Consider the following 25,955-nt stretch of genomic DNA (forward strand, 5'->3'; position numbering starts at 1 on the left):
GTCCAGGGTGGCAGAAAGCCTATTGGGCCCCTAGGTAGGAGAGAGCACAAGCATATGCCAGAAGAGGTGCTCCCCCCAAAAAAATGTACTGAATAAATGCAGTCCCTGGTGTCTAATGTGCTTTGTGTCCCTCTGGAGGGAGGCAGAGAGAGGATAATTTTCCCATCCACCCCCAGGGGGGCAGAAATACTCTCAATACACATGGAGAGAGTATGTGGGAGAAAAGGATTTAAAGGGAACACAACCATACTCAACTCCCAATATAACTGAAAACACACAAAAAGGAGTACAGGGTTCTTCTATTGCGATGAGGGGCAGACCTCTGGTGCACCAGTTGTGCCCCAGGTTCCTCGTGGTCCTCTAATGGAGGAGGGGTATCAGTGTAAGGTGGGGCAGCAGTGGGTCTGGAGAACAGGGGGGAATTTCCTCTACGGACTAGGTGGTCTCACACACTATATAGTGTCATGCTTCATCATATGACCACCTAGCCCCACCCAGGTAGGACAGTGCCACCTGGGCGGATTCAACCTCACTGTTAAAAGAACAAGAGGGAATGCGTAAATCAGTTCTAGGTCTGGAAAGATCGGGATCCAGCTAATCTAGGGAATAAAAACACCTAAACAGATACCTGTGTGAGTATTTTAATAGTAGGGTCTGTTTGGTGTGATTAAAAACGAAGATTGGGACACCTCTGTGAGAGCAAGGACTCACAGGGTCACCTATCTAAAGAGTGAAAGCCGACATGTTTCTGCCCTCAGTAGTGAGCCTAGAAAGGTCTCGGGCATTCATCAGGGCAAAGGATCCCTAAGACTCACGCTAGGAGTATGAGAAAACACTGTCCGGTAGTTAATAGTTTAAGAAAAGGAAACAAAAGAGGGGGACCTACCTTACCAAGGAACTACCTGGAGGGGGCCCTATCCCTAGAGGCTAATGGCCTCTGGCATCCAGGAGAGGGAGTGTCCCCTTATAGTCAGACATGCATCAAAGAGGGCGCTTGCTGTGCAAATATACCGTCCTCTCCCAGGACCGCTTGGTCTGACCTGGCGTAGAAAGACTGTCAGCACATTTATATCGGATGGAGGCATGGCCAAGCCCATGGTGGGCCGCACTACCCTTATATATTATTTTAATTCTTTCCCTACTCTAGTGGGCCTTCTGCCCCCCCCCCCCAGAGGCAGAGGGGGCAGATTGAGGGTAATCACCCCATCTGTCTCTCGGGGGGGAGAAGGCCGAAAGGTTTTCTGCTTTGTTTTTGGGGTAGAGGCACAGACATGCCCATGGTGGGCAACCCTCAACCCTATAGTTTTTTTTTAAATCCCTGGTGTCTAGTGGGATTTTTGCTCCCCATTGGAGGGTTAGGGGGAATCACCCCTATCTGCCCTCACAGTGGTAGGCAGAAAAAGTGTCAGCGCATGTATTCTGGGTGAGGCATGGTATTGCCTTTGGCAGGGAGCTCCTACCCCTATACTTAAAATAACAGAGAAAATCCCTGGTGACAAGTGGGCTTTCTGCCTAGTTTGGAGGCAGAGTTGGGGTAATCATTCCCATCCACCACCTGGGGGGCAGAATGTCTGTGTGCCTTGTTTTTGGGGTGGGGACAAGGCCATGCCCAGGGAGTGCTGCCACCACCCCTGTATTTAAAATAAATCCCTGGTGTACAGTGGGCTTTCTGTCATGCCTACGGTGGACAGATTGGGAGCAATCACCCTTGTCCACCCCCGACCTGGGGGCGCCTGAACAACTGTCTGCAGATTTGTTTAGGGTGGGTGCATGGCCATGCTCATGGTGGGCATCCCCTACCCCTAACTTTTTTCAAAACATTCCCTGGTGTCTTGTGAGCTTTCTGGCCCTAAGTAGGCAGATAAGGGGTGATAGCCGTCAAAATATATGATACATAAAATATAGGAGCAAGAAACCTCACACATCCAAGAGGATGTCATGCTTCATCATTGGAGTTGCTCCTCGTCAGACCGGCACTGCAATGTCTGATGGGCACCACCCCGAATGGGGGGGCTCTTTGCCGGAGATCTTTTGAATGATGATGCCGTGACCCCAAGAGTGAGTAAGCAAGAAAGAAGATTAAAGGAGGGGATTAAAATTGGCTCTCAAAGCCTACAACGGGTAATCAATTTATTAGACAAGATGAGGGGTAGAGGCCAAGGTTAAAAAATAGTCACAAGAGTGAAACAGAGATAATGATCAATCACTCTATATCAAAAGAAAAATGGGGGGGGGGGAATTTCCAAACCATCCCTATTAAGGGTCAACATGTTTCGCATCCTGGTGGTCCATACGGATCCAGTGATGCTTCGTCAGGACCTAATGACTATGTGTATCTCCTAATCGTAAAGGTGTGTGGATTACTATTCACCTGAAATTCTCAGAAAAAAGTATCCAATCACTTACATTAGTCTGGAAAAAATTATTCCCAAATGTCACCCATCCCAATTAGGGAGCGCGCTTCCTAGGACCACACAGACCAGTGGTCAGGCGCAAAGTTAGTTTGTCGATGCTGCCGCTACCGGCGGGTAACCTACCCGAGTCCGTGTTTCCTGAAGGGGTAATATCCTCCATCTCTTTCAGGAGGCAGAAAGACTGTCTTGTTTGTTTTTGGGGTAGGGACATTGCCATGCTCATGGTGGTCAGCCCTCATCCCTATATATTTTTTTAATGTCCCTGGTGTCTAGTGGGCTCTCTACCCCTGTGGGGGCACAGGTCAGGGGAAATTACCCCATCATGGGGGCAGAAAGAATGGAATTTTAAAGAAAAGCTTGGGGTAGCACAAACCCTTGCCTGTGCTTACCCCATCCCTGGTGCCTAATGGGCAGGTCCCTGCTTGCAGATCACTCTGCTATGGCTATCCTCAAGCAGGGACCCACTGGGCATAGATACCACTGGAAAGGGGAGATTCTAAGTGGTAGCCCATATCTCAGACAGAATGGCTGAGAGCCACCAAGCAGATAATTGTAGCCACAACATGAACTGCTTTACTTCTAGAGAAATCTTGGCACAATGACATTTCCAAAATATAGGTGAATATTTTTTTTTTTGTATTTTTGGGTAGACTATTGTTAACTACTATGCTATTGAGGAAAAAAGTACTTATTTTATTTTATGAACTAATGTAGAAGAATGTATCCAAAGAAAGTTGATCATTGTATTGAAGAGGATTTAAGTTTGGAAATCAGTTTAATTGTTATGGGGGTTGTTAAGGTTATGGTGAGATTGTTCACGGTCTGTGCTCTGAAGTCTGTTATATCTATTATCTCTGTATGGTTTCCACAGACCCCAAAGGGTTAAAGTCTGGACTCCGCAATGTGAAGAATGGAATCAAGGACATGGTAAATAGTATATTGTAAAAGTTGCTCATTTTCCTTTCATTTGGTCTCTTTCTAGTTACTAGGTAAAATAAAGCAAGTGAACTTTTCTCAAATGGGCGGACCTTTTTATTTTGAAGAAAATGGAGACTCCATCAGTGGATATGACCTGATAAACTGGCAGTCGGTGAATGGCTCTCTAAGGCTTACAATCGTTGGGGGATACAGTTTGTTGAAGAAGAATGTGGAGTTCCATGACAATCCTATTCTTTGGAACACAGAGGATAACAAAGTGAGTACAGCAAAGTGATTGGCATCTGTATGTCCACACCCAGGTCACATATTCTGTTTGAATAATAAATGAAGAGTGAAAGTCCGAGAATAGTGTCAGGCTACGTTCTAGATGTTAATACAGCACAGATGAGATCTTACTGGCAAAATGAATGTTACAAGATTTTCTAATATGAATCAAAATCGTAAACTTAAACTTTGTTTTGAAAGTAGTGACAAAATTGATTAATCCAGTTTCTAGCAACATCTGATGATACTCTAGTTTACTTGTGTGCACCCGTTGTTCCTGCTAACCACACTGGTATATAATTTGTGATGTTTTCCATCATTAAAATTGTGACAGATTCACACTCTTTTTTGCTGTTCATAAGTGTAACCTGGTGCAGAAATAGTGAATAAACCAACAAAAAAACAATATCCAAATTCACTTGATCAGTTGTACTGCAAAAGTATTTACACAAAGTGCACTTAGGGCCCCATTTTCAAGGTTTTCGCAGGGCAGCGTCGCAAGCCGTTTTGCTGCGCTGCTCTGCATCAAAATAAAAGGGAAGGAATGTGCTGGATCTACAATTCCTGTCCTTTACCCCTGTGCTGACACACAAATTGCTCCCATTTGCCAATACAGGCACCCTTGCACCAATGTGCAAGGATGCCTGTGTTGTAGGGATGACTGTTTTTGTTAATGAAGGCACACCTTGCTGCACAAAAACAATCACAAGAGGTGTTTTCGAAAAAACAAGGAGAAATAATGTTATTTCTCCCCACTGCTCCATCCTTATGCCACCCCTAGGATAGTGTAGGAAACTGATGCATTCCTAGGTTTACAAAACCTTGTAAATATGGGAATGAATCAGATTACATGGGTGTTGCTTTGGAAAAACCATAGCAACACCCATGGAACGCTCCTTTCACACAGAGTAATACATGAAAGGGCGTCTTATCTACAAGGTCATGTAAAGCCATGCAAAGTGGCTTTGTGTGGCCTTGTAGATAAGGCCTTGCAACCTGCGCCACTGATGCGTCAAAAAAAAGCGAAGCACCAGAGGTGCAGGCCGCTTGTAAATGAGACCCTTACAATGGTGGAAAACCATAAGTGCAGGAGATTTTCCACTGTCATAAATCTGATGAGTGGGAACACGAGTGCTCCATGAGAGAAGCAAGGGAGTGGCAAATGGATATGTGGTACACACCTACAATCATAATTCTGTGGATATTCACAAACATTTCTAAAGAGTTTGTCTACCCATTTTACATCCATAAACGTCTTCAGAAAAAATAAAAATGAAGTATCACAAATCCACAAATGCTGCCTAGCTTGCAGCAGTTAAAAAAAGCATTGTCCCTGTGCCGAAAAAGGTGACCGACCCTTAGCAGTAACCTTAACCAAGCAGACTTTACACAAGTGGAGGAATACCTAATATTTTCCTAGATTTAGGTGTGTCAGTCTATGGATTTTTATGACTTCCCATCAAAGCTGTAAATCTAATGACATCAAAGGAGCAAACATGCGATAGGTACGTTTATGACTTTTCAAAATAACTTTGAAAATCAGGTAATTTAGCCAGTCCCTATAAAGAACACAACCATCACGAGTTTTCCTATATAGTGCATTCACTATCATATAAATGAGGCCTTCTTCACCAAGTCATGTGTGCGCCTTAGTTCATTTTAGGTATGCAAATGACAAGATGAACAAATGCAAATGTGAATTTATAGTCACAAAACCATTTACTCATTTATGAATATTACTCCAATATGATACAGTGTTACCTTCTAGTCTCCTGGTCAGGGAATAGACATTACAGTTCCATGGAAAATTGGTGAATACACACAAACGTCTTCAAGGCATATTTTTTCCTGTCATGAGCAGGAGTAAATCTGTTTCCAGATTTGGATTCAATAAGGCATTTTTGCATAATAAAACAATGCCCTATCAAATATAACTGATCTTGAGAAAAGCTGAATTCCAGATGCATTCCTGAGAAAACTGCTGCAGCTACAGCTTACTTCGAGAACTCGTGGAAAACGTTGTGATAAGAAAAAAGCCGTCCGTTCTTTCTATATATAGGTCTAAGCCTAGAGGAGTATATTCTGAATTATATTTTTAAATTGAGTCGCTTATGCTGTATAACAATTCTTTATATGGCACACCCGTGTTTAACACCTAAAGACAGGGAGAGTAATTGAGCCTGAAAGTAACAAAAAGTGCCACTCTTTCGGCCTGATTCGCAAAAATCCTGTCTTCAGTCTTTAAAATTGAGGTTCATATCGACGATTCACAACGAAATTTTATAAAACTGCGTCCGTAATAGTACTCCGTTGTAGGGGTGCCGGTTTACTTCTTTTGAAAATTAATAGACATTTCCTGAAGTAATCTTGAACAGCTGTGCTCTATACAGGTTTCCAAGCATACTGGAACATCATGTGACATTTCCCTGGGGCTCTTATTTTCTCAATGAGCGTCTGTATACAGTGTACAGTTACGCAATATGCAACGTGACGTGTGTATTTTTTTCTTTTTTCCACTGGCTGACAACATTTTTCCCGACTATAAGACCCTTTGCCCCAAGCTCCATCCACGCTTGAAGTTGATCCATTCCCCATCCCAGCCGGAAAGGGAAGTTATTCCATCTCTTGGGAAAGAGTTGGCCTAGGGTTTGGTGAATGTCAACAAACACAGGTTTATGGGCGTTCACAAAGGGGCATATCTTTAGAGCCCCTAGCGCCACCTTACCCACGCCGTAGCGTCATTTTGGTTACACTAAGGCAGCGCTAAAGTGACTTTTTCCATGCTCCTCATTTACAAAGTAGCGCCATGCATGCATTGCTCCACTTTGTAAACCTTTGTGCCACATTCAATCAATCAATCATAGCATTGCCCGGAGGCAGGCAGGCATCTCAAAAATCCTTACGGAGATAGCAATAAATGTAACAATCTGGGATGAGTCTATTGGAATATCAGATCATGATCTTATGCCATTTTGAGAAAAAATTGGCCTTAAGTAGATGCACCTCTGAGCAAGCAATGCTGGACAACAAAATATGATGTGCACTGCTGATTCCGAGGAGCATTCGCATAGTCAGCACTTCCGGTTACCTATGGATATGTTCTTCCAGTGGACCTATATTCATTTAAAAGCAAGGTTACTAGCTATGTCAGAAAGATTTCACATATTTCCTCTTCCGTGGATTTGCGCTTGCCTTGCTCACTAGCCATGTCAGCAAGATTTCACAAATTTCCTCTTCCGTGGATTTGCGCTTGCCTTGCTCTTTTAGTGTCCTCTTTAGGGCCTCTCTTGTTATGTGAGTTGTTTACGCCCTCTGAGGGCAGATTCAAGGTGTCTTAGCCATCTACTCTTTTGTCTTGAAATATTATGCACAAGGCACCTCTCATTGATCCTGCGTCCTCCCTGGTCAACTGATGATAGTATTTAATTGAGTCTTTTTTACCTTTAATGTCCATTTTTATGAACCCAAGTTCTAGGCAGATCAATGTGCACCGAGTGGCTTTAGGGATACTGAAAATTTTCCTATATGTGGCAGCATTCTAATGGCTCGGTGAGCATCCCTAGGAAGGCAAGGTGACCATGACTTATGGTGGGTAGGAATTTTCCCGATATCGCTATTAGAATCCCCTTTGCCGAATGGCTTTGTAAATTGTGGTATAGTTTGCACAGTGCATACGTTGTTTTGGTGGCTTTTTCTGTCAATCCTTTAGCGTGCAAGTTGTATGAGCCAGAGTCTGATAGATAAATGCAAAAATAGTTATAATTGCAGGACGTGCTTATTCTTAGGGAGTTCCAACTGCCATTCCAACTGTCTTTTCTTGGCTTTTTGTCGAAAGACCAGGACTTTAGATTTTATGGCATTTGGCTGTAGGGCATTTCTTGTGCTATATACTTGGAGTATGCCCAAAGCCCTCTTCGTCCCAATGTGTGTATGATCAAATAACACCAGGTCATCTGCATACTGAATAATGGACAGTATGAAGTAACCTAATTTTGGTGGGAAGATGTTCCCTTTCAGCAGCTCTGCCTCTAGGTCGGTAGAGTATAACTTAAACAAAGTTGGGGCAATAAAACAGCCCTGCTTAAGACCCTTGTTTGTATAGATTTTTACCGCTGTATGATTGTTTATGATCCTTATCTGAACCCATGTGCTGGTACACAATGTTGTGATTGCTGCCAAGAGTTGCTTTTGTATACCCCACTCTGCAAGTTTAGTCCAAAGAATGTGAGTGTCAATTCCATCAAACACAGCACTATACTGTAGTCAATGAATCAGGCATAGAGAAGGGGTGCACTTGCTTCAGTGGCCTTGTTCCCCAAGTACAAAAGGCCAACCACATTATCCTTGGTTGAGGAATTCGGCCTGAAACCTGTCTGGTAATATGGGCTAACATTGTTCTCGTTAATCCAGGCCTCCAGCTCTGGCAGTAACACCTTCGCGAAGGCCTTGCCGTCTAGCAAGATGCTTGGCCTATAGTTTCCAGGTGCGTTGTTATCTCTCTTTTTGTGGATAGGATACAGGATAGAGCCTTTCCATGATTCTAGGATGGTAGATAGTAGGATGCATTTGTTGAACAGTCTATGCATATAGGGTGCCCAAAATGCCAGATCGTCCTTAAAAATGCTCCCTGGCAGGTCAATAGGGCCAGAGGCCTCATCCTTTTGAATGCTCTTTAGAGTATTTAGCGTCTCCTTTTCGGAAACATCTATTGTGTTTTCTTCCAAGCCATCTAGTGCATTTGTAAGTAAAGTCTCAGTACCGTCCTTTGTTTTCTCAGGATTAACATATAGGTTTGACAGGTGTGCATACTACCTGTCAACTGAGATGGCATTCTCCTCCATTGGTTTGCTTGCCAGGCTGTTAGTGTAACTCCAGAGTTGCTTGGACTTTTTGGGTGCAAAATTGTTATGTGTATATAGCTATTACTTCTCTAGCTGTTCTTGTGTCTTTAGACTAATTTTTTATGAGGTTTCCTTGCTTCTTTTACCTTACTTTCCATAGAGGGAGTATTCCCTCTCCTGTGGTGAGCCTCTGCAAGGAGGCCTTTCCTTTTGCTCTCCTTTACCTCTTTGTTCTTGATAAATAAGGACATCCAGCTTCCTGTGGGCACACTGGGTTGGTTCCTATGCTTATTTGACATTAGGGCGTTGTGTAGCTTATTTATCATCACCTTCCAATGTTTCTAAGAGAGATTCAATTTATTTGTCGGAGCAGGGGGAGTGAAGGCTGATTTCCCCATTTGACTCTTCTGGTTAATGGGCTAGCATTTTTTGGAAGCGGTTGACCAACCAATTTATCTCTCGTGTGCGTCATTGCCCACACATTGACCACTATAGATAATGGGTGGTGGTCACTTTCAGTTCTATGCTGGACTTGAAATGTTTCAAATCTGATTAGCAACTTTTTGCTTAGGAAACTGTAGACCAGCATTGGTATCTTCTTAAAAGTTGGAATTGACTCTTGGATGCTGTAGTCACCAGCAACTATGTACCCATGGCCTGGGTGTTCATATGAGGGTCCTTATCAATTTGGTGATGTTTTTAGAGTTCCCGGTTTTAATGTTGCTCCCGGTTTGACATGCTAACACCATGATAGGGGTGGGTATTGCCAGACCCTTGATTTCCAGAACCTGCACATCGCAGGAGTGGAGTCTACATCCCTTTGTTTTCACCTGCAAGTCAAATTTCACAAAGATGGAGAGCCAGCCCATCGGTCTCCCAAAAAGATGTTTTTTTTGTGCTAATATGTAGATTGCATGAAACCCTGGGATGGAGATAGGCACAATCTACCACGTTTCTTGCAGGAAAAGAATGTTGCCAAAGTGAAGATATTACATGACATTTATATTGCTTATTAATGTGTGTAAACCTTCCACGTTCCAGTGTATTTATTTGATTGTAGCTCTATGGTCCATCTCATTTTCCCTATTGTTGCTAGGTATCTGGCTGCCCCTTAGTTGTAAGCGCTGCTAGCAGTCAGGACCTGTCAGGATGCTCTATGCTGTGTCTGGTTGTCTGGCCCATTGGCCCTTTCATGGGGAAATTGTCTCCTGCGCCTCGTGTCAATTGGACCATGAACCTTTTTCCCCAGAGCTGGGTTGTTACTTGCTTTTCTCTACGAGCTGTATTGTCTTGCATCAAGGCATGTGGGGCCTGATTTATACTTTTTAGCACTGCATTTGCATCATATTTTGATGCAAAAGCGGTGCAAACTTTCAAAATTCAATTATATTTTGTAAGTTTGCGCTGCGTTTGCATAAAAAAATGATGCAAATGTGGTGCTAAAAAAGTATAAATCAGGCCTGTAGCCTTTCTGGTGAAGTATAAGGGTTCCTCTGTCAAGCCAGGACTTCTTGTCTTTCTGCTAAGATGCGGGGATATTTATGATGATGTCCTATTCCTTAAGTGTCCCAGTTTCTGCCATGATGTTTTTGGCATCTGCGATGTTGGGCCATTCTGTCAGAGTAGACTATGGTTGGTTCAAACGCAGTTCTTAAATTGAACTGATAGCAGGTGTACCAATGTAAGGTAGGAGAGTGAGGGAATATTTTTTGGAAGATATGTTTGACCTAATTAAAGTATCCCAAGGTCCTTTGGCTTTAAGTTCTGGAGAGAAGATCAAAACAACTGATTTTGATGTCAACTGCTACTCAACATTGACTCTTTGAGTATTGGCACTTGAGGATAGCTGTTTGTCATCTTCCTCTGTATTGATATAGGTCTAATGATGGTGTTGGCTGGAGCCCTGTTTGCTATCTGATAGCTCCGGTGGCCTGGTTGAATATAACCAATACACTTCTTTTAGGGCTCAGGATTCTAATTCCCTGCCATCTGCCTCTGTATTGATATGAATCCGGGAATAGTGTAAACTAGAGTCCCATTCATAATATGATTGCCCCACTAAAGTGGTTGGATTGAATTGATACATTTCTGTTGGTGCTGAAGGATGCTGCCTCCTCGGTCCTTTCGATCCTGTGCTCTTTGGCCTTGCAGATAATTTCAAAGTGCACTGCAGGAGTCCTGAGTACACTTTGTGGCACATTAATGGTTTCAGAACATTGAATACTTGATTGCGGGGTGAGGCCTTTGTTGTTAAATTACACTGCCTATGCATAGGTTTTCCTCAGAGCATTCGGGCCTTGTATGGCGAGGTCTGTCTGGGTATGATTTTCCTTTTTCCATTGTGCATCAGAATGCAAACTGGGCTGTTCATCTTGGCGTGGCTGGTTAGATGATTTTTGCATAGCTGGCTTCAGGTGAAAAATTGGGTAGTTTGCAATTTCATCTATACTGCAGTCATTGCCAGTCCCACTGCCATTAACATGCTTGTCAGGTCCTTGTGACAGAATTGGATTTGCTTTCTGACAGTTATAAATGGGCCTGTTAATTCTTCTGCTGTTGTGCAGTGATTTTAATTTTTTTTCCTTTTGGCGCTGTACTTTACCATTTGCGTCGTCTGAACCTGTCCACTTGCATGGTTGCTTGTATAAAATGCATTAATGATTCTCCCCGCTGGACTCGCATTGTCATTTAACTGTTCCTCTTGTTTTTCAAGCTTTACTCTCTCCACAGTCAATGGAGTGGATGCTGTTATGTTGTCTTGTGAAATCTTCTTGCTAATATTGCTTTGCCCAACAGTGTTAACTGGATCCTTGATTTATGTTGTCCATTTTTAATTCAATAGCCGGCGATGGTCTGCCATATTCAGGACCTTTTGTTATGCCTTTGCTTGTAGATTCCACATTCACTGTTTCCTCTAGCTCAATTTGTGTGGACGGTTTGCCCTTTTGCATGGGTTTCAAATGTGTGTTTTTACAATGATTTATTAGTGAGGATAATAACTCTGGAAACAATGGTACTATTTGCTGCGGCATCACTGCCCTGGCAGTTGTTTGCCTAAGTATCAATCTTCCTTTCCAGAGTGTCCAGCTTCTTATCCAGTGTTGAGATGCTCTGAGCCAGGATGTGAATGAGCTCCACTTGGACTTCTAACTTGTGGGACTGTCACGAGAGAGCCTTGACCACAGCTAATAGGGAAGAGTTAATAGTATTTATGATGGAATTGGCATCATCATCACTGGATAAGCTAGAACTTATGGAATGGTCCCCTAAAGGCTTTGTGCGCTAGACGCCACAACATTCTTCCTCCATGCTGGCAGCTTGGTCCTCTGTGTCAGTTAATATTGGGATGGATGATTGTTGTGTCAGATAAGGGTTACTCAGAGCCAGTTTTGTCATCTTGAATCTATCCAGAGGTATAGAGCAGATCTTATTAGCCCCCTCAGTTACAAGGTCATATTGGGAATTACCTAGATGATGGACCATTGCTTCCATTCAAATTTTGTGTCTTTGCTGTGATGGTGTAGCTCTGGCTGCTTCTGAGTATTTGTTTTGGTGGGAGCGTTCAGACTCCCACCCTGTGTGCTCTGCTCCTCACTTGTATGTTGGCTTTTGGACTTGTGTCACCATCATTCATAGTTGACAAGATCTCTATGATTTCTATTCCCTCTGCCTGGCCTATATGCATGCTTGGATAATGTAGATTCATTAAGTAGTCACTTTTTCCATTGGTGTCTCTGCCAGCTCTACTATCTCCACAATTATTGACTCTTCTAGGCTGATGCTATTTGATACACAAGGAGGCTCTTCCTGTGGGCTCTCCCTTCTGGCTCAGATTGCAACATAATTGTCTCGGTTTTCTCTCCAGCACCACCTTTCTCCTTGTGAAATACCTATGTATTGAGTTTTTTTTTACAACCAAGCCGCCTGCTGAATCTGCTGAGTCTTGCATGCTATTTGGAGTCTTGATGCCTGTTTTCCCCTTCCCATCTTTGACCTTAGGCAGCCCTTTCACTCTTTTGATCTCAGGCTTATGTTGATCTTGTATAATGCCTTGTATAGTATCTTGCTGCATCTGTTGCCTTAAGCCTCATGCTGCTTTCCCTTCTCCATATTTCATTGCCATGGGTCTGACCATAGTGCTTGAAGTGACTCCTCCCAGAGTACTCAGTGATCTCTGTGATCTTTGCTCTCTTTGCACTCTTCGTAACCTGGCAACCTGCCTACGAGCCTCAAATTACCTGTGGGCAGGGTAGGCTTCCAGCCGGTGCTAAAAGAAGAGCACTGTTGGTGTTGCTTACGTAACTTGTGTGACAAATGCAAGAATGAGAGCCTTTGTTGCATTGGAGCTACTCAATGTGTTATAGTTAACATGAGCGTTACTTTATTAAATCATTCAACTGCTACCTGGGTATTTTTTGTTTTTTTGCTTTTGCCTTTAGTTGAGGTGGTGCACGATTAATGCACGATTGATGCACAACTAATGCAACTGATGCACAGATGTGCCTGTCAGTGTGTTGTACTTGTTAGTATGGAAATCTGCGCCATGCATCCAGTATCCGGCATCCTCATCCTCAAAACCCCTGATAAACCTAAAGCCCTCATGACCTGAGGTTTTTGGTCTTGGCCTTTGATCTCTAGCTAATGAAAAAGTGCCTAGAGGTGGAAGTGGAGAGTAAAGAGCCAAAGAGATGAAGGCAGATAAAAGCAGGCAGCCACAGCAGCAATAACTGAGTGGGAGCTCACCAGCCTACTGCACAAGCCACACCCAGACGTAGCTGGGCTGCTTCCGCAAGAAGGCTGGGTTCTTACATACTGGAGGCTGACCACAGCCCCTACGCTCAGCCAGAAGGAGCTCCAGAATCTTCTCCCTCAGAAATGGGTGGTGTGGGGGTGGTACAAGGTGTGGTATGGGTTTCTGTGTTTACGATGCAAGGACTGGAGCAGCGGGCCTCTGTCTGTTTTTTACCCTCCTCAATTCCTCAGCACCCTTGTTTCACACTGCCCTCTTCCACACACCTGCACACTCATCTGGCTCTGCCCAAACCACTGCATCTTGCTGTATCTTGCTAATTGCTTACTGAGGCTGAGGCTTTATGCAGCCATCTGCTGTGTCTGCTGCATTACGCCACCTCAACTAGATGGGACCTCAATGTGACAGGACATGACTGATACACAGCATCCCTGCAGCTTGGCCTGTGTACCAGTATGTACAACAGCAGTGTTAACAGCAGCAACAGCCAACCACTCGACCACCAGCTCATTTAGCCCACCCGACGATAGATCCTCCTCCTCCAGTGTGATGTTGCGTAACCTCTCCAACCCAACAAGGGTAAAACTACCATGAGGCCTTCTTGGGCCCACTCTGGTTCTCCATTTTAGTTTAGTTTTATATTTTACATTTTACACGTTTCAGGCTGACATTTTTTTTAACAATTACATTTTGCACACTTTCCGAGAATACATTGTACATGCTGGTTGTTTTTAGTTAGCCTTTTTTGACATGTAGTCTGTACACTCTGTTCAAGGCTAGGAACATAGAACAAGATATCCTAGTACTTTTGTTGCCTGTTTGGAGATAGCTTCTAACATCTAGAAATATCACTGCACCAGAGCTCTGCTTCCAAAACAGTGTGGTTTTGATTATATAAACAGTGCACTGCCTTAGTGGGTCAGATGAGCAGTCCTCGACTCGACTCTTCAGATATGGGGGAGTCCCAGGCTCTCCTCCTTGATCATGCAGAGACCGAGTGTACACCCACTATGCTCTCAGATTGTATGTAGTAATAGGTAGAAAGATATAGATTCAAGATTACTATTTTCAGACTGTTTATTCTTTGTACTGTGTTATTTTTTACCATGTTAGTAATGTTGATTGCAATGCTTTGTTTCATTTGCCTAATAAAACCAGCTCATTCTCTCTATGCAATAATATGATTGTTATAATCAATCTTAAAAAACCTTTATTTGAGTCTTTCTTGTGTTTACCCTGGGCATGCATTAGTAAAACAACAAAAGGGTAATATCTGTTTCCATGACTTCCTTGGGAGTCAGAGTATCATGTTCGAGGTTGCAGGAATCATCTGCTAAACTAGAAAGGTTGGGGTTTCAGGTGAGGCACTGTGAGCTAGCTAGGAATTGGGTCAGCAGTTCCTGACAGTTTAGATGGACTCAGTCCTTAGGTTCTGCTGCCCTAATATGCAGGCCTACCCTTTTAGTGGGGACCAAAATGTCACTGTTGCTGTACGGTCTTATAAATGCTGTTCTTTACAAACAAAGTTTTATTTAGCTGTGCAAATATCATTGTGTGTTGGGCTCTCAAGAATAGGTCTAAAACTAACTTAAAGAGCCTGAAAGTGTTTCCACTACTTCTGGCTCAGCTACAGTCAACCATCTTCTCCTATTGAACAACATGAGTCCAAACATATCTGCATATTTGCCACAATGTGTGAAACTTGAGGGCTTTCTTAAGAAAACAGCCACAGTTGTGGACTTCTGTGGACAGTCCTTAATCATAACATTTTTGATATTTTTAAAGACATTAATTGATGATCTATATAATATTACAGAATAATGAACTAATTTGATGTTTGGCAGAATGAGAGCTCCTCCTTAAATTGGTGGAGCTCCTACTCTGGTTCACCCACCTCATTTAGAAGTCGGGGAACTGCTGGGTTTCTGGAGGTGGTGCCTCAGCTAGTTACAGCACTGGAAAGCCTTGATTTGGTAAACCATCTGCCAGAGGACCTCCAGGACACAGTGACTGAGATGTCACCTTTCCTGAGGTTTGTGGAATCTGAGTGATTTTCTTTTCCAGGGTCTGCCATGCAAGGTATGGTATGGTGGACTCAGGCAAGGTAACAAAACAACAGCTCTGTTTTGAATGGAGAAAACATCCTGCTTGTTATGGTCATTGATTATTTGAATTTATAAACTCAATTCCCTCTGAGAGAGTTTGCTAAGTGGGCTGAAACACATGGTGATCAGTTCAGCAGTTACCCTATCACTATATGGCCCTCCAGGTCAGGCATATTTCTATCAACTCCAGACTTCAACAGTCTCTGAATTTATATGGAAGGTTAATCTTATGGTTTCAAAATAAGAGTCCATGTCATGGTAGCCAGGAGATACCTAACTTGTTTTCCCATGGTTGATAGACTATGGGTATAATACAAAGAGTTTGATGTATTAATGCAATGCACTTGTGCTAGCCTATTCACACAATAGAGTTATGCGTATTAATAATTGCACAATCTGCACAGCAAAAATCATTTATTTTTGTCATGCTACCTTAAAATTCTGTTCTAAAGGTAATCTATCTTTAGATGAGGAGGAAAACATGTTTCAGAAAAATATTCCCATTTTAAATAGTAACACTAAAGGAATGCAGTGGGTCAGTCAGTCAGTCACATGTGACCTATGAAAGTACACTGTCCCAGATCTATCAGCATTTTGTGCACTGGAATGCAGCAAGACAATTTACTATGCTGCATCAAAAAAGCGCTATAATTACTGACATGGGGTGCATTTGTGCTCTCTCTGGTGCACTTGTGGCTGCCAAGCCCCAATGCAGGTATCCATGTGTCAGAATGCAAGGATGACTGAGTTAAAGCTAAGATTTATTTGTGCAGGAATATGTCCCTTCCTGCACAAAATCAATCATCAGAGGCATTTTCCTATTTCTATGTGTGCTGCAGAATGCAGCATACACACTGGAAATAATGAGGAGAAAAAATCATATTATTTTTGTTACATCACACCTGGGAAGGTGTAATATTTTAATGCATTTCCAGGTTTACTAGTCCTGGTAAACCTGAGAATACACCAAAAACAATGGGTAGGTAGATGTGTGGTAACGTTCACATTTCACCCATGGAACGCTTTCCCCATGCAGTAATGCAAGGCAGTGACTTGTGCTGCCTTGCATTACTCCAGATTTTTTATGCCATGCAGAGCCAAAAGAAGGGGGCTCTGTCTGTCATAGTAAATCTAATTTTAGGGCTGCATTGCCTTACGTCATCTTCCATGACACACCGGCAATGCAAGTCCATGATAATTTTGGCCCAGTGTATCTTCAGAGGACTACCTGGGCCATTCTAAAATTTGTGGAAAAAAACGAAGAAAATCAGGTCTCAATATTGCACTTAATGCACTAGGGGCCATATGTACGAACACTTTTTCCCATAGACACAGAATGGGTAAAAACCTTTGCTACATCTGGCCCTAGATGCTTTGGACATAATTTAGCATGGCCGTCGGATAAATGTAATTATAAATCAGACAGCCATACAATATTAAAATGCTGCATTCTGATTAGTCTCAAGTCAATGGATATGTAGCTAGAATCCATAGCAGTCTGAATCAAAAAGACCCTCCACTGAGTGCCCTTTGTGTTGCGATTTAACTGGCATTACGTATGCCCAATGAGTATCACTGATGATGGAGCCAATGGCAGCTTCACAACCTTGAATATCCCCTTCTAGCACCCTCAAAATAGGATGGCAGAACACTGAGGACTCTCTTGACATTTTTTGTGTTGATAAATCGTCCTGACACTGTTCTCTAATAATTCAGTTCCATATGTGAGAAGAGCAACATTAATCTGACACAATATTTGGTAATGACAATTGTACTCCTTATTCATGCCCAATGAACACAGCACTAAGTTAAAATTCATGTATTATCAGAGAAAGCCTGTAGACATATCTGAAAGGTCAGATAAAACTATGGTCTCCAAGATACTAAACTAGAAAGGTGGTTCCTCGGTGTGAGAAATTGATGTTGACTGTAACTGAACACCATCATCTCCTCCCTTTCATCTTAAAGCACATTCAGCCCTAGAAGAAACATTACCTGGTTGAATGACTTTCTGTCCCCTGCAGTCAACTTCCACAGGCCAATCTTCCTTCATTTTTAGTCTCCTTTATTACAGGCAATTAAACTTGTGCAATCTGCTAACTAAAGCATTTTGAAATGCAAAACCAAATCACCAGGGGCATGTGGCCACAAAATACACAGCATATTGTGACAGCCATTATAGGACTAAGGATCCCCTTTGAAATCCCCTAGTGAAAATCTCTTTTTTGAGGGTCACAAAAATAAATCACATATGAAGGGTGACAATAGATTTGAGTCACAATATAAATCATTTGCTGGTGGTGTTATACTCATTTTAGGAATTCTAACGAGTTCTTAGGTGATTTGAACCTGTGAAAACTGCTGCCTCCCTGCTAGAATTTGATGAACCATATTTTAAGGAAAGCTGTTTTCTCCCATGATTTTTTTGTAGAGGTTATGGAAGGTGCTCTAGAAGCTAAAGTGAGCCCATATTGTCTACAAGTTCACACTATGTTCCTCAGTCATGTGAGAATAAAGTGTGTAATTCTTAGTAAAACGTACTTCTAACAGCAGCAGCAGTCAGTTTATTCCTTAGTGCTTTGCTGCAGCTTCCCTCAATGTTCAAATGAACAGCTAGGGTGCTAACATACTGTAGTTATGACAAAAAACAGAATACCTGAACATCATCTTGCTGGAATCAAAGATCGGACACGTAAAGCATTTCCTTTAGGAATTAATCAAATGATGAGGTTAATTTTGTCATAGAAATCATGGTTAGTAGTACAGAAAGCTTAAATGAGGACACATTTTCTATGAGTTCTCAAATATCTTTCTCATCCATATCAGTAAAACATTTTAACTGAAACATGTACTTTTACCACCAGCAGCCTTCTGCCAGGTAACTCCCCAGTGAACAAATCTAACTTTATGACAAAAATGTAGCTGACCTGAATGCTATCTTGATGGAATCAAACCAGAATAGCTGAAATCATTTCCTATATAGTGGCTGCAGTAAAGGAACAAAATGAGGGTATTACTTTTGGTATGGAGATTATGGTCAGAGTTCTGGAAAGCTAAAATAAAGACACATTTTCTGTAAGTTCTGAAAAATCTTACTTTCCATGTCAGTAAAGTATTCTGAAATGCAAGGAAAAACATGTATTTCCAACACAAGCAGTAGTGATCAGATCAATAGTGCTAGACCTGAAAGCCTTAGGGAGGTCACCCCCAACTTTTTGCCTGCCTCCCTCCATGTTTTTGACATTGTTTTTGCTGGTTTTAGGACACTGCAAACTTTACCACTGCTAACCAGTGCTAAAGTGCATATGCTCTCTCCCTTAAAACATGGTGACATTGGTTCATACCTAATTGGCATATTTGATCTACTTGTAAGCCCCTAGTAAAGTGTACTACAGGTGCCCAGGGCGTACAGATTGAGTGCTACTAGTGGGATCTGCAGCACTGGTTGTGCCACCCACAGAAGTAGCCCCTTAACCATGCCTCAGGCATTCCATTGCAAGGCCTGTGTGTGCAGTTTCACTGCCACTTCGACTTGGCATTTAAAGGTTCTTGCCATGCCTTAAGCTCCCCTTTTTATACATATAACTTACTCTTAAGGTAGGACCTAAGTAACCCATAGGGCAGGGTGCTGTGTGGGTAAAAGGCAGGACATGTGTTTTATATGTCCTGGTAGTGGAAAACTCCTAAATTAGTTTTCCACTGCTGTGCGGCCTACTCCTTTCATAGGCTCACATTAGGGCTACCCTCAAATGCTGTTTGAGTGGTAGATTCTGATCAGAAAGGGGTAAACAGGTCATATTTATTATGGCCAGAATGGTGATACAAAACCCTGCTGACTGGTGAGGTTGGATTTTATATTACTATTTTAGAAATGCCACTTTTAGAAGGTGAGCATTTCTCTGCACTAAAATCAATCTGTGCCTTACAGCCTGTCTCCAATCCATGTCGGGGCTGGGCTGGTTGACAGCTCCCTTGTGCATTTCATCCAGACAACCACAAACACAGGATGCGCTGTCACACTTGCACACATCTGCATACTGAATGGGTCTTCCTGGGCTGGAAGGGTGGAAGGGCTTGACACTTACATTTCAAAGGCTTTTGGCCTGCCCTCACACAAAGGACTGCCACATCCACTACTGGGACCCTGGCAGACAGACCTGTACTGAAAGGGGACCTTGTGCACTTTAAAACCACTCTTTGAAGACTCCCCCACTTCAAAGTCACTTTTGAGTATATAAACTGTGTCCCTGACCCTACCAACTGAGACACTTCATGGGACAGACACTCTGAACCAGATCCTGCAACCTGCCAAGAGGAGCAGCCTGGCTGCCCAAAGGACTCACCTGGACTGCTTTGCTGTGAAGGACTGCTGCCTTGCTGTTGCCCTGCTGGCTTGCTGCCCTCTGGCTCCTCAGAGAAGTGCTCTTCAAGGGCTTGGATTGAGCTTGACTCTTGTTTCTGAAGTCTCAGGGCCAAAAAGACTTCTCTTCAAAAGGAACTCCTTATGTGGTGAAAATTGACGCACAGCCTACCTGAATCAAAGCACACCCTGCCCAGCGGTGAAAGAATCACTGCATCTGTGACCCAGAATGATGCAGCTGGGCTCCTCGAGTGGAGATCGACGCAGCGTCAGTGTTGTGACCGGAACTTTGACATACAGCCCACCAAATCGACACATCGCAGAGCCTGAATGATGCAGCCCAACGTCCTGCAGGAGGAATCAACGCAGCACCTGCCGTGCAACAGAAACTCCGACTTACTGCCCACCGGATTGACGCAGCACCTGTGACTTCATCCTGCAAGGCCAAGACTTCCACGTATCGTCCCTGGGCGTCAAAAGACCCAGCATCACAGTGAGGACCCAAGACTGCATGCCAGAAATCAAAGCAAAGCCCTTGCAGCGTGAGAAGAATCGATTCATCATCTGTGCACATCCGGAAATCTGACACACACCTTCCTTTTTCCACACATCTTCTCCTCTGAGGTCTTCGTGTGTGTAATTTTGAGGCATACCCGGTACTTTGTGCACACAAGAGACATTTGTTGCTTTTTAAAGACTTAAGGCTCTTTTTATCATTGCAAAAGTGATATTTCAGCTTGTGCTTATCCAATCCTGCTCGTTTGTGACCTTAACTTACTCAGATAAACCTGTGTGGTGTATTTTTGTAGTGTTTTCACTGTGTTAGTGCATTGATTTATTTCACAAATACTTTACACATTGTCTTCTCAGTTAAGCCTGACTGCTCAGGGCCAAGCTACCAGAGGGTGGGCACAGGATAATTTTGATTGTGTGTGACTTACCCTGACTAGGATTGTGGTCCGTATTTGGGCAAGGGTGTATACCTCTGCCAACTAGAGACCCCATTTCTAACAAACTGCAGCTTCACCACAGAGTTCTAATGAACTTGAAAGCTAACATTCCGAATTTGCGACAAACGTGTGGCACACCTGCATACCATCTTAATGGAACCAGACGTGTAAAAATGAAAGGAAGCTCCTTCAGAGGATACTGTAGTAAATGAACAAATGAGGGATTTAGTTTTGTCATAGAAACTATGGTTAGAGCTTTAGAAAGCTAAAATGAGGACACGTTTTCATGAGGTCTCAAAGATCGTCCTATTTAAGTAAACCATTTTGACATGTAGAGAGAGAGGTACTTCTAAAACCAGCAGAAGTCTGTCAGTTAATTTCCTAGAAATCTACTGCAGCATCATCACAGAGTTCTAATGAACAACTATAGTGCTAATATTCTGCATTCAAGACAAAAGTGACACACTACTGAATTTGTTTGACTGTGAGCTGTTAAAATTAAAGACTTTCCTAAGTAACTGCAACTCACACTCCTGCCATGGACAGTGTTGTCATGAATGGTGTAGTTTTAGATATTGCTGTAATGTTGCATGAAACCTCATGAGTGGTACTACAGGCGGTAATTAGCAGTGCATAGCAAGGGCGCAAATCATAGTTACTTTAGAGCATGAGGGTTAGTTATTTGAGATAACAAAACTAGTGAATCTCAGTGGTTTCTTCAGTTTAAAATTGAATTGTGTAACTGGCAATGTCACCTAATTATAACCTCTCTTTAACCTTTGTTTTTTTCACTGAATTTCTATTTTCCTTTTACCATACCTAACTATAACGTCACTTAAATCTCTGGTTTTTACAGTGAATTTCTGGGCTTCCATTAATATAAGACACTGTCAACATATAAAAGGGATGCCTATTGGCTTTCTCAGGGGCTGAGTAAATCAATCTACAAGACAAACATATTAGCTTTACCAAAGAACTATCACCTTACAAACACTACTTAAATATATGAGGAATCACCATTATATCTATTACATTCCACAACAAATTCAAAGGCCAACATTAATAACAAATTACATGAAAATGTTTATTAATAAATATTTTAATAAATATATTTGTATTCAGAACATCTCTTAACTGCTGGAGGTTTTTTATAGTTTTCAGCCTATATAACAACTATGAGACAAACAACAAGGAATGACTGCATTCCCACACTATTTAGCAAATATTACACCTCTAGAAATGCCTAAAAACATGATAGGATTTTTCTGGTAGCAGGTTTTTTAGACCCCAGGAAATATAGGATTATTGTTTTAAAGTATTTCTGGGGGGACTGTGGTCTCCCTGTATCCCTCAACAACAAAGAAAAAACATAGTGGCGCTGCCTTTTCCCAGATTCGGGCACCACAATGTAGCAAAAGATGTGCAAATTAGCCCATGAAGGGCATTATGCTACTTGATAGGGGCAGTGAATAATAAAGGAGGGACTCTTGCCGCTCATTTCTTATTCATTTTCCCCTTATTTTATTTTTATTTCTACTGCCCTGGGTCCACCTGGGACACCCACTGCTTTGTTTTCAACAAGGACTGTGTTGGGAGCCATTTGGCCCCCATGGCCACACCGGATCTCCTGCCAGCATGCTTCCAGGGTGCCTGTGGGAGCCGAGAATTCTTTTGAATGTATTTTTGATAACGGGGATTGCTGACCTCAGGGCAAATTTTTATATGGAAGGGCTGTGCAATCCCCTCCCGACCCAATTTTGGCCACAGTGACCTGAACCCTCTGTGGATAAATGTAGGAAGATGGCTCTTTATATAGGGAACCTAAATGAGGTACACTGTGCAAAGGGTCCAAGCAATCCCCAGCGGTATCACAGAGGCACACATGAGACCCCAAATGATCTCTTTTTGGGTAGTGTGGTCGAGTAGTTAGGCATATCAGAGGGTAGGGCTAAGCATGTAAGGCGCACACTCATACAACAAGAGAGACACACACAATCAATAAAGAAATCCGACAGTTTATAAAAAATAACAGGTAATTTTATATAACCTTTAATACCAAGATCATTGGAATCAGGTGAATACGTTTTGAGATATATATTTATAGAGTTTTTAAAAGATGACATATTGCAATTTTTGGGTGGGGTAATGTTATCCTATGGGGAAAAGCATGTACTGCATTCAGACACTTCACAGTGACTTACTGGACTGTTCTCCGAGCCTAAAGGTGAGTTTGGGACAAGGTCCAAGGCCACACCAACAGGTCACCTTAGGAAACTCTGGGGAGTCCAGGTGCACAGGTGTGTTACAGCATCGGGTGTCCCATGCACTTCAATGGGAAATGGTCCAATTGGAAATTTGCAGCAAGTTGGGACCGGAATGCCAGTCCGGGGGAACCCACAGGAGACCTTGACCCTTGAGGTCCTCGTGCATGTGGGGACACTGTTGGTCCACTACTCCTCTGGCTATAGGGTGCAGGTGCAGTTATGTCTTCTGCCATCAGGTCTGGTGCTGGAGTTCCTCGCCATTGCAGGGGGCTACTCAGAAACAGTCTACATGAGTGGACTGGGGGCCCAGTCCCAACAAGTCAACAAGTGGGCTCAGGTCTCATGACACTGGGAGATATAGGGACACCCTTGGTCCTCTTCCCCTCAGTCCAGGGCAGACGGGTGCAGAGGTGTTCTGAGGCGTTTGGTCTTTGTCTCCTGGTCGCTCCCAGTTGCAGGGGGGGTCTGCAGAAACAGGCTTCAGATGCTGTCTCAAAGTCCACACTGGGCAACCTCAGGGTGGGCTTAGTTTATGGAAGACCTGGGGACCACACTGACATGGTTGGCACACTTCAGCTCAGGTCAGGTGGCTAGGGTGTACTGGTGATGTCTGCTGTTGGGTCTTTGGCAGTCCCTGTCCTCACAGTACTTTCGTGGGTGTCTGCGGATGCAGGGGAGTAGCTCCTCTACTTCAAGAGTGTTCTTCCTGGTGATTTCCGAAGCACTGGCAGCTCTCCCTGTTTCTTGGAGGCTGCAGTGGCAGGACAGGTCAGCTGTTCCTTGAGGGTCAGGTGCTGCAAGCAGGCTCACAGGGTAGGTACCAAGTCAATTCCCAGGTACAGCAGGGTTGTTGTCCACCCCTTCCTTTGTGTCCAGCCAAGATCTGAGGATCTGGTATCGGTGGACCCCTAAATACATAACGTAGGGGGATTTAAGGGGAGTGAAGGGTAGCAGCCAATGAGCTACTTACCCTTGGTGTTACTACAGACCCTTGATGACCACTTCCTGTGGGGAGCTGTCATTACCCTGCCCAGAGGTCCTAAATTCCACTACACACAAGATGGCAGAATTTCCTAGGTGGTGTCCACTTCGGGCTGGCTACCCTCAGGGTTTGCCCGGCCAAAAATGTGACACACCTCCTACATAGCTAATTTTCCCACCTGTCCAGGAGCCAGATGGGCCCTGGGGCAGAGGGGATGGCATTTTTCTCTGAGGAAGGCCAGATCTGCATTCTATAGGCGGAAGGCTTCTTTGAAGCTCCCTGCCTTGAAATGCAGATCACCCTGAGGGATAGGGGTGTTCCACAGCCCAACCAGGACAGGTTTTTGTTTCTCACCTCCAGAGAGTGAAAGCTCTCGCCATGGGGGGGTCAGGTTCTTGTTTGTTGGTTGCAGACAGACCTGAACTTGTCAGTGAGTTCACCAGCTTTTGCTAGGTTTTTCAGGCTGCACCTCTAATGTACCCACTGGGTGCATGTATTAATAAATCCATCACTGGAATCACTGAGTGTTTACTAAATGAGATGTTTAATACTAAACATCCCTATCTTCAGAGGAGCCATAATGTTAACTAGGTAACATTTATTGACCAGTGTCAAAAACCTGTATTTGGAATGGCTTCCCTGTTCACTTACTCTGTCTGAGAATCGACAATGACATAGCAGGTGCATATCTGTTTTTGCTGATATGTCCACATAAATATTATATGGCACCTTGTCTTAGGGTGATAAGGCCTGCTGCAGGAGTGATTTACAGATCTTACATGCAGTGTTTAGAGGATATGGCACACGGAGTGAGTGCCATGTTGTGTTTTCACTTTTAAGGAGCACCTTGTCACACAGCCGGCAATGACAGTATGACATGAAGTTGGCGCTGGGTCCCTTAGAGTATATATAAAAATTGTGTTGGCCCCAGGGGGGAAGTATAATACTGACTTCCACTGCAAAAGTCAAAAATAAATAACTCAAAAGTTTTCTTTCTGGAAATAAAACTACCTTATTCTTTCACCTTTAATTTAATGAACTGTTTCAAAATAATTATGCAAGAATGATAAAAATCAATATAAATATAGATTCTAAATGCAAATTCTAAATGCAATAGGTGCTCCTAGAGTGACGGCGCAGTGTAGATGAATAATGTGATTAAGGTGCCACAGTGTTATATACAGTAGAGAATGCGGTTAAAAACTTCATGATGTTCATAGAAACCCCAATATTGCAGGTGTCTAGAAGTCACTATTCGTTTTGACAAGAATTCACATCCAATTTTGTCGACGTTTCAACCCAGCATATGAGAACAAATAATTAATGGGTCATTATCAGGACAGATAGTCTTTTAATAGGAAACACATAAAATAAATGAAAAGCCTTATGTAAGTCTCATGCATCACTTCTAGTAATCGTCTATTCTCAACCATTTAATTTTGCATAGTTTAAGCCTTGTTAAATGGCTTGAATGCAGAACCTTTTTAACTCTGCTTTATCCTAATCTATAATTCATTGACAATTTTTTTCACATACTCTATGTCAAAACACCTCAATGACCACTGAAGATAAACTGATTCATTTGCAATAAAAGATTTGTACTTCTTATCAATTTTAATATCAAAAAATCCTTTTTGTTGAAAGGTGTCACACTTATGAAATGTTCACAATTAATTGAATGTCAAAAATGTATCTCTTGGGATGATGGGTAATTCTATCATAAAACCACAGTTTTTCTTGGCGTCCCCTTTTCTAAAAATATATATCGAATCATTAACTCATTGTTTTCTAGTCATCATAATTGTGTATTATATAATCTCTAGTTAAGAGCGTCAGGTCTCACCATGAATCTTTGCTCCAGGCTCTATGATTAATAAGTTTGAATTGAATAAGACCACTTTTCTTTTGCGTAGGTCCCTTGTTTCCACACTAAAGTAAAATAGCAAAGCAATTCATTTAGGGTCACTAATTATAATCGCTTGAGTAAAAATATTGAGTTTCTAGTAGAAAATGTTAACAGAAACGTATTTTTTGTGGCGAACCAGAGGACCACAACTTAACTCTCTCAGATTGCACCGAAAACTTC

The 25,955-nt window shown here is 42.7% G+C and overlaps 1 protein-coding gene across 1 annotated transcript in view; it reads left to right on the plus strand.

Moving 5' to 3' along the window:
- LOC138296324 (G-protein coupled receptor family C group 6 member A-like) overlaps positions 1–25,955 on the plus strand; it is a 149,622-nt gene that overhangs the window by 78,691 nt on the left and 44,976 nt on the right. Inside the window, exon 4 of the mRNA XM_069235363.1 lies at positions 3,397–3,609. Coding sequence (XP_069091464.1) covers positions 3,397–3,609 — 213 coding nt within the window. The remainder of the gene's footprint in view (positions 1–3,396; positions 3,610–25,955) is intronic.

This window comes from Pleurodeles waltl, chromosome 5 (assembly GCF_031143425.1).
Source record: "Pleurodeles waltl isolate 20211129_DDA chromosome 5, aPleWal1.hap1.20221129, whole genome shotgun sequence".
Classification (NCBI taxonomy): Eukaryota; Metazoa; Chordata; class Amphibia; order Caudata; family Salamandridae; genus Pleurodeles; species Pleurodeles waltl.